The sequence below is a fragment of the Cupressus sempervirens genome, chromosome 6 (genome assembly GCF_028749045.1).
Source record: "Cupressus sempervirens isolate cs-2001-9-10 chromosome 6, ASM2874904v1, whole genome shotgun sequence".
Lineage (NCBI taxonomy): Eukaryota > Viridiplantae > Streptophyta > Pinopsida > Cupressales > Cupressaceae > Cupressus > Cupressus sempervirens.
The window spans coordinates 268,510,473-268,519,638 of record NC_143123.1 but is presented as its reverse complement, the minus strand read 5'-3'; the positions used below and the strand labels follow the sequence as shown (position 1 = coordinate 268,519,638).

Below are 9,166 nucleotides of genomic sequence, written 5' to 3'. Positions count from 1 at the left end.
AAAATTGTTGTCCTTGGCTTTGCAAAGTATAAATTAGAATAGTATTATGAACCAAAATTTGTATAATTTAATCATGAACCTTGTATATAATGTTTTATTGACATTCTTGGAGTTGGTCTCTAATTTTCTAAGAGATTTCACAATGTCGTGCCATTTGACATCTCCCCTTCAAAGATTCCAAAAATATTATTTGAATCCCTCTTCCATTAACAAAGGCTCTTGAAATTTGACAAAGTAAAACTCCATGCCATTGCCCTACAATGGTCATCCTAACATTATAGCTTAAAAACAAGGCTAAAAATGGCTACAAATGCCAGTCATCCATGCCAACAACCTCGAATTCCATCAAAGGCTTAGAGTCTCGTCTGTGTACTGGTCTGAATCTCCACATTTCAAATATAAACTTTATAGAATCACGTTAGCAATGCCTCCTAGCACAATTTCAATCACACCCGACCCGTTTTCGTCTGTGGATCAGTATTTATTCCACATTGAATCCATTATTAACTTCAAAAAAAACTTCAACCAAATCATTTTCGTCTGTGGATCGGTGGGTGTGTATTCCACGTTTTCACCACAAAATATATATCGAACTCAAATAAACAATCTTAACATTTCCTCCTACCGCAACTTCAACAACATCATTTGACAGCTTCAAGAAAAGTAAATGCGATATCTCTCAGGTAAGTAAAATAAACCAACAATACGATATTGCTCCTAGATATTATGTCTGACTACCATGTCATTGTCCTTTATAACAAAAACCTATTAGCAATATCAATTTAACCTTCACCTCGGAAGAAATACTACTCTAGCATTTCCCATCAACTTAATTTCAACCATATAATTTGACTAACCCCTGTAAAATGAATATAATTGCAGTTGACAAAGGAAAATATATTTAACAAGCAATAACTTGCTCCAGATATATATGTTGAAAACGCTTTGCAACACTGATATACCAATTGGGAAAAAAATGGAAGTAAAATTTTTACTCTAATCATTTAAATTATTCGTATAGGCCGCTTGGCCTAGATTTATGAACTTCTTAATGTTCTCTACAATGAAAAGGCCTTATCAATGTTTTCCTCCCGTAATTTCCCAAGTCACTTTCCTAAAAGCAGCTAAAATTTAATTAACTACTGCTAATAGCAAGGATATAGTGTCAGGCAGATCGTCGCCAGATATTCATCTCCTGCAAGACATCAAAAACAAATTTGGTTACTCCAGGTGATTGCGTTATAATATTTTGAATCGTTCCACCCACTCCATATAGAATAGCAACGGTCCAGCTCAGACGGATAACAATATTTTAGAGCCGGGAGTAACTTAATATCACGAAGTAAACGGTCTCTTGCACATTTTGAAAGGTAAAAAAGAATAGCTCACCGCATTTTAAAGTTCATCCTTGCCGCTACTGGTTTTAGTTTCGATTACGGGTTCTCTGGTTTGTTTGATGAAATCAAGGATGTCTTCCTTTGTTCTGTCTCCCTCATATTGAACCGTTTGGCCACTGGCAGTGACCATATATAATGTTGGATATCCCTTTATATCAAACTGCTTGCCAGGAATATCATTTGCTGTAGCATCCTGCACATCTCAGATAAAAGAAAGAAATATATCAAGCAATCTACAAATTATGCAATAACAAAATCACGGTAATAATTAATAATAGTTGTCAAAGATCTATCTGTATGCGTGAACTTATTAAATAAGAGATTATTTCACATTTATGTTCAGTCATATAATGAACTCAATCGCCTAACTCGTAATGATGCGTTTAATGATTAAATGATTGATTCTTAAGCCCCTCTTCATATGACAACATTCGACAAAATTACCCTCTCATGCCTCATAAGTGATGGTCCTACAATATATTTGAGGTCTATACAGGTTAAAGCGAAAAGGAGATCACAAAGTCTTCACCCTAAATGTGCTTTATCTTGCTGTTCTCCTCTCTTATGTATCTTTCTTCTCTTGATGAATTGTCATTTAGCTATAAATCAAGCATGAGATTCACAGTTTAGAGAGTTGAATCTCATTACATGCTCCAGGCTACACCTTCTGAGCAAGGTTCTCATCAATCTCATTACACTTTGTGCTCATGTAAATCTTTCCTCTGCCTTGAGTATATGGAAAGGTTTGGTATATCAAGAGAGTTGCTCTTTTGTACGAGCACTCTTGCATGTACCTTAAAACTATATATGGATACGTAGTTTATTTGGGTAGTTCGGCATTGCAAATATGAGTATATTGAAAGGCTTGGTAGATTAAGAAATGCTCTTCCACACCATCACTCTTGCACATACCTTCAGTATATAGGGAGGTGATATTAGTTTTAGAATTGGAGATATGGGTATATTGAGAGGTAGGAGTGACAAAGTCGGAGCTATTAAGAGTGTCTTTTGGAAGGCATAAGGAAAATGCTAAAACCTTGAAATCGCCTCTAGTAAGAGTTCCGAGACTAGTGGGTGGGAATAAATCCCCCATGTGTTATCCATAGAAGCAGAGACATGATCAGGGCTAGGGTAGAAAATAATAGGGACAACTACATGGTGTTGTGGAACAGTGGAACATAATCCATGACAAATGAGATCAGCAGTTGCAACCTGTCTCCATGTTAGTTATTATCTAAAACCATCGTTGTTCTATAGTCCTCAACAAGAGACAAGGTTGAGGTTACAGAAAGCATATTTGAATGCATGGAGACATTGTTCATTACCCTAAAAGAGCCGTCTACAATTATGGCAAAAAAGCTATCGATATGCCTCTCTAATTGTTCTGTAGTTCCCCCCCCCCCCCCCCATATTGTTCCTTACCCGAAAAGAGCCTTCTACAATTATGGCAAAAAAGTTATCGATATGCAACTATACACACAAGAGGTTTCTTCTTGAACATGGCATTAAAGCTGTCAATATATAAGCGCTGCAAGGCAAGGAAACCCTTCAAATTCGAAAAGCTCCATGAACTTTTCACAATCGCTATATTGCAGACATGGACATATAGGTAATAACCCAAGTTTTGACTATATTGAACATTAAATAATATCCAAAAAAATGAGTTTTTCAACACAATAGTAGGGATTTGGCGGAAATTTGGGGTATTGGCTAATAGCCAACTAAAACATAAAACATATAAAAAGAGTTTGGAAAAGAAACTGTGTTCCCCTTGGGAAAACATGTTTTAGTTTTCTGTTTAGACATTGCCAAAATTTTGTGGCCATGAAACAAAGCACACACAATCCATCTGTTTATGAGCGTACTTGGTAAGATATGTGTTTTAGTTTTCTGTTTAGAGTCTTAGACGTTGCCCAGATTTTGTGGCCATGAAACAAAGCACATACAATTCATCTAATTGTGAGCGTACTTGGGAGTGAAGAGATGAATTACTTGGTGTTTATTTCACCACAGCCTCCTGAAGATTAAAGCTCAAGTTGACGTTTCTGAAAACCTACAAATCACCATCCTAGGGTCAAATTTACATTTCTGTAAACCTGCAAAACACCGTTTGAAAAACTGCACAAGGAAGGCAAGGGAGGCACAGAAAGCAACAACTGGTCAAATTGATTTGGATGATATAGATCCTTACAGTGATTGGACATCACAGAAGCAGTCTCAATTGTTTTTATTAAGTAAAAAACGGGTTTTCAAGGGGCCCTGAAATCCTTTACAATCAGCCTCCATTGTTTACAGAGGATATGAAAAGGCAGAATATGGAGGGGGTGGATTTGGTTTCACGCTGCATTTAGGAGGATGAGTTGGATGAGGAGTAATTGTCAGTCCCAGGAGAAGCTAGAGGCAGAGCTACATCCAAGATGGAGAATTTTCAGACATACTGAGTAAGGAGGCACAGTCACACCCAATGTAGAGCAAGATTTAATTGTAATGATGTATTTACTTTTATTTTAACTAGAGCTGGGAAGAGCAAGATGTAAATGTAATAACATATTCACTTATAGATTAACAGAAAGTATTTACTATTTTTCTTCCAGCCATCAGCACTCCCCATGATAATCGGATTTTGTACCCACTTTGCATTTAAATATATCTAGACTCAGCTTGCCATCAGCACTCCCCATGAGAATCGGATTTTGTACCCACTTTGCATTTAAATATATCTAGACTCAGCTTGTTTCTTTTGTGTTCTCATTTATTGACTTATTGGATAGCAAAACAAAATGCATTTCTAATTAAATTTAAGCAATTTTTACATTTCCAAGATTTTTGCCAAGACCTGGCCAAGTTTCTCTTGAAATTTTTTCTGGCCTTAAGTTTTTTGTTTAAACAAGTGTTCCATCTACAACTGAAAATATTGGAATGTCAGTATGCCTATGCAGTATTCACTGCACAATGCGATGAAATATAATTGGAGACGTGACCGTTGACAAAAAACAGATTACATTCTAAGATTCATGGGGAGATATGACCGTTAATGTATTCACTTTTAGTTATACAGAAACTATTTACTAATTTTCTTCCAACCATCAGCACTCCCCATGAGAATCGGATGTTGTATCCACTTTGCACTTAAATATATCTAAACTAATCTTGTTTCTTTTGTGTTCTCATTTATTGACTTATTGAATGCATCTTCTCATTGAATTTTGCAAACCAAATTGAATTTCTAATTAAATTTAAGCAACTTTTTTATTCCCTTTTTGCCAAGAACTGGCCAATTTTCTCCTCAGATTTTTCAGGCCTTGGCAAGTTTTTGGTTTCTACAAGTGTTCCATCTATGACTGACTATTGGAATGTCGGTATGCTTATGCAGTATTTATTGTACAATGCAATGCAATATAATTGGAGATACAACCGTTAATGAAAAAAGATGGCATTCCAAGATTCATAGGGTGAACTCCAATTTTTCTTTGCTCTCTCCATCTCTATGCTATTGAAATCTCTTATTTGTGTACTTAAAATCTCATCTTTTTAAATTTCTTCCAATTATCGGACCATTTGGAACAATATGGTTCTTTTTCTTTACTGATTTATTCCCGAGAACAGCTTTTGCTACCATATGAACAGAAGTGCTATAACAAGGAATACATCCATAGTAATACCTACTCTGATGTCAAGTAAATTTTGACTAGATAACCATGCAAGCCTACACATATTCAAGTCGAAAACAGATCACCATAAACAAACTTCTTTTCTGACATTTTTGGTCACGTGATTTTATTAATTATTACACCTTATGTAATTGAATGGAAATGACAACAGTGTGTAAAAGGAAACATCAAACATAAGCAAATGACAATAGGTTCCTAGAATATACAAGCATTTCAGAGGGCTTACCAATTTAGCAATCATCACGTCACTCTCATTCTGAAGAGTAACTGCAATTTCATCCAGAGTAGGAGCCAATTTCTTGCAGTGCCCACACCAAGAAGCATAGAACTCCAGAAGAACTACAAATTCACCCATAGAGCAACCAAATAAGTATGATACATGGAAACAAATAAAGTCAAGACTGGCACCATACCGACAAATAAATGCACACATTGCAGATATAGTTTACTTTGTTTACTAATCGCAAGGCACAAAATAGAAAGTTCAATAATTTATTGTTATTGTACAAGTATAATTAGGTTTAATAGAAGCTTAAGCGATAGCTTAACGGAATTCAAAACTCTATTGATTGTACTCTTGTTAGCAGACAACTTAAATTCTCAAAACACAACCATTTTGCTGAGCTGTTGTAGAAAAAACATATTGAGGGAGAGCCTCTCTGCATCAATAGTAAGGTTAATACCATTCTTCCCAGAATCTATGACCAATTCTTGAAGAGAATCTGCCACAACAATTTTCACAGGATCATCATTCTTTTCAGGTATGGGCTCAGACTTTTTGTACTCCTTTACTGTTCCGTCCTGCAAGTGAAGATATATTAAATATATTGAATTACCAAGATGTAGTCTCATGTTGGTTAAGATTATTTATAATGAAATCACAAAAACAGTAGGCAAGGCAACATATACAGTCAAAAATCACATGTTCAAATACATCAAAGCAAAGTTGAAATTTAATCATGCAAAATTAACAAAGATAGATAACAAAGACTCACAAAGTAGTCCTTCAACCAGGATTCCATTTCTTCTGCCTTAATTTGCTCCTTAAGAAACTTTCGATCTTCCGTATCATGAATAAGGAAGGATGGCACACCCTCAGGTTTGAGACCAAAGTACTACATTTATAGAACAGGCAAAATTGTCAGTTCATCTATCACATGAATTTATCTACAACGTTCTCAAAAACCAACAATCACAAAAGCCTTGCATATTCATGTCAGCTTAATTAAAATAAAACATCAATTTCTTGATTCCTCACTTGCTCATATCCCACAAGAAAAATTCACTCACTTGGAAAAGCAAACCCTCTCAACTTTCATTTATCCAATATATTTACACAGCACACATGTTGCCTTTCATGAGTTATCCAATATACTTACATTGCACACATATGTTGCCTTTCATGAGTTATCCAATATGCTTACATAGCACACATAGCTTGCCTTCCGTGAGTTAAGGTAACTTTGGTAATCGTCTCAAAATTTGAAGAAATCAATGTTTTTAAAAAAAAATCAAGCATAACCTTGCAACAGCTTGACTACTTATATGTGATGAATGAATTCAATATTACAATAATAAATAGCTTTTATATCTATTAAATGGTTATCTATTGTAATCAATTGTAAATATTAGAATAATTCTAATATTTAGTTAGATGTTAGTTATATGTTAGCTAGAATAGAATGTCTCTATTAATAACAACTCTTTACTAAGGAAACATCGTTTATTCATTTGTATATATTGATCATTTGATCTCTGTTAATAAAGTCAAGTTTTTTACCAATTACTTCCTATAATATGGTATCAGGGCATAAAATTTTAAAAAAATCAAAAAACTTATAATTTCCCACTAAAGCAAATTTTTCGAAATTATTTTCTGCAAATCAATCTGGAAGATTTATCTCTAAATCCGTCATCTTTCCTACAAAATTTTGAGTTTTCCTGCACCAGTTGGGGCTTTTTCGAAAACCCTAATTTTTTTGTACCAATTCCTAAGAAAACTGCAGATTCTTGCGGGTTTTTTGAGAGCTCAGTGTCATCCCTTTTTGGGGTGCCTTGGTTTTTGAGACAGCGTATCCAAAATCTGACAGTAGATTCCTTCTAGATTTTTTGAGTTCTCTTATGGGTACCTCTTCATTTTTTCTGGGTGTTCCGACAATTTTCCTCAAACCTTCATAGATTTTCATGTTTTTTAACAAAGAAACGCGTCATGGCATCACTTACAAATATTCTACTCGAGGGAAATCATAAATCCAGTGGTCGGAATTATGGCACTTGGAAGCAGCAAATGCTAACCATCTCTGAACATCGCGACAACAATCGAGTAGTTTTGGGTACTACAACTCGTCCTGCTCAAGCTTGTCCCAATTAGACTATCTATGATCAGCATAATCACGAGGCTGTGTTGCTTCTCAAATTATCAGTAGCTGATGAACAGCTCCCTCTGATTCCATTCAACAAAACTGTTGTCGAGATATGAGAGTTTATCTACAATTTTCTCAAAAACAAACAATCACAAAAGCCTTGCATATTCATGTCAGCTTAATTAAAATAAAACATCAATTTCTTGATTCCTCGCTTATATCCCACAAGAAAAATTCACTCACTTGGAAAAGCAAACCCTCTCAACTTTCATTTACCCAATATACTTACATAGCACACATATGTTGCCTTTCATGAGTTAGCCAATATGCTTACATAGCACACATAGCTTGCCTTTCATGAGTTAAGGTAGCTTTGGTAATCATCTCAAAATTTGAAGAAACCAATGTTTTTTGAAAAAAAAATCAAGTATAATCTTGCAACAGCTTGACTGCTTATATGTGATGAATGAATTCAATATTACAATAATATGTAACTTTTATATCTATTAAATGGTTATCTATTGTAATCAATTGTAAATATTAGAATCGTTCTGATATTTAGTTAGATGTTAGATGTTAGTTATATGTTAGCTAAAATAGAATGTTTCTATTATTAACAACTCTTTACTAAGGAAACATCGTTTATTCATTTGTATATATTGATCATTTGATCTCTATTAAAATCAATCAAGTGTTTTACCAATTACTTCCTATAATATGGTATCAAAGCATAAACTTAAACTAAAATCAAAACACTCATAATTTCCCACTAAAGCAAATTTTTCGAAATTATTTTCTGCAAATCGCTCTTGAAGATTTATCTCTAAATCCACCATCTTTCCTACAAATTTTTGAGTTTTTCCGCACCAGTTAGAGCTTTTTCAAAAACCCTAATTTTTTGTACCGATTCCTAAAAAACTGTAGAGTCTTGTGGATTTTTCAAGATCTCAATTGGGTTGTCATCCATTTTTGGGGTGCCTTGGTTTTCAAGACAGCATATCCAAAATCTGACAATAGATTCCTTCAAGATTTTTTGCTAAGTTCCCAATTCGGGTTCGGGGACGGGTTCGGGTTCGGGTTCGAGGTTCGGGTTCGTGGGTTCAAACAAAAAAAAAATTCCCGATTTGGGTTCGTGGGTGGGTTCGTGAGTATATATATATATATATATATATATATATATAGACACACACATAGAAGAGAAACATGCATAGTTGCAAAACCTATTTCACAATATGAACAATTGTTGCTTGATCATTGATCAATGCCAAATGCCAAAAGGGTTTCGGGTCCTTTCAAAACCTGTTTTTACCTTAATCTAAAAACATTAAATACTCGCTCATTAATCTATCTTCATGATTGTAAAGAAAATTATACATTGAATTACTAAATTGCAAAATGAAATTGCAAAACATAGACTAGTTCATCAAATAATACATTGAATTACTAAATTGCAAAACAAAGACTAGCTCATCAAATAATTAAGTTTGAAACATGATGATAAATGACAAATGTTTAGTAGTTTATCAATAATCATAGTATCAAATGCCCTTCAAGGGTCAAATGGATAATCATAAAATGAGGGATCAATGGGTTCATCCCCAACTACAACTATATCTAGATCTTCATCATTGGAACCCAAACTGGTTCCACTAGTCCCATATGCTGCTATATCATCGTTATCATCATCATCCTCTTTGACATAAGGGATTAGATGAGTGAAATGTTTTTTATTAAG

The 9,166-nt window shown here is 34.4% G+C and overlaps 1 protein-coding gene across 1 annotated transcript in view; it reads right to left on the bottom strand.

Moving 5' to 3' along the window:
• Window positions 1–965: 965 nt before the first annotated feature.
• The window catches only part of LOC149552268 (protein disulfide-isomerase-like), a 30,583-nt gene continuing 22,382 nt past the window's right edge, over window positions 966–9,166 (bottom strand). The window contains exons 7-11 of the mRNA XM_089787792.1: window positions 6,064–6,183; window positions 5,752–5,869; window positions 5,295–5,407; window positions 1,390–1,590; window positions 966–1,195 (exon numbers count right to left, since the gene is read on the bottom strand). Of these exons, the coding sequence (XP_089643918.1) occupies window positions 1,396–1,590; window positions 5,295–5,407; window positions 5,752–5,869; window positions 6,064–6,183 (546 nt within the window). The 3' untranslated portion in view covers window positions 966–1,195; window positions 1,390–1,395. The remainder of the gene's footprint in view (window positions 1,196–1,389; window positions 1,591–5,294; window positions 5,408–5,751; window positions 5,870–6,063; window positions 6,184–9,166) is intronic.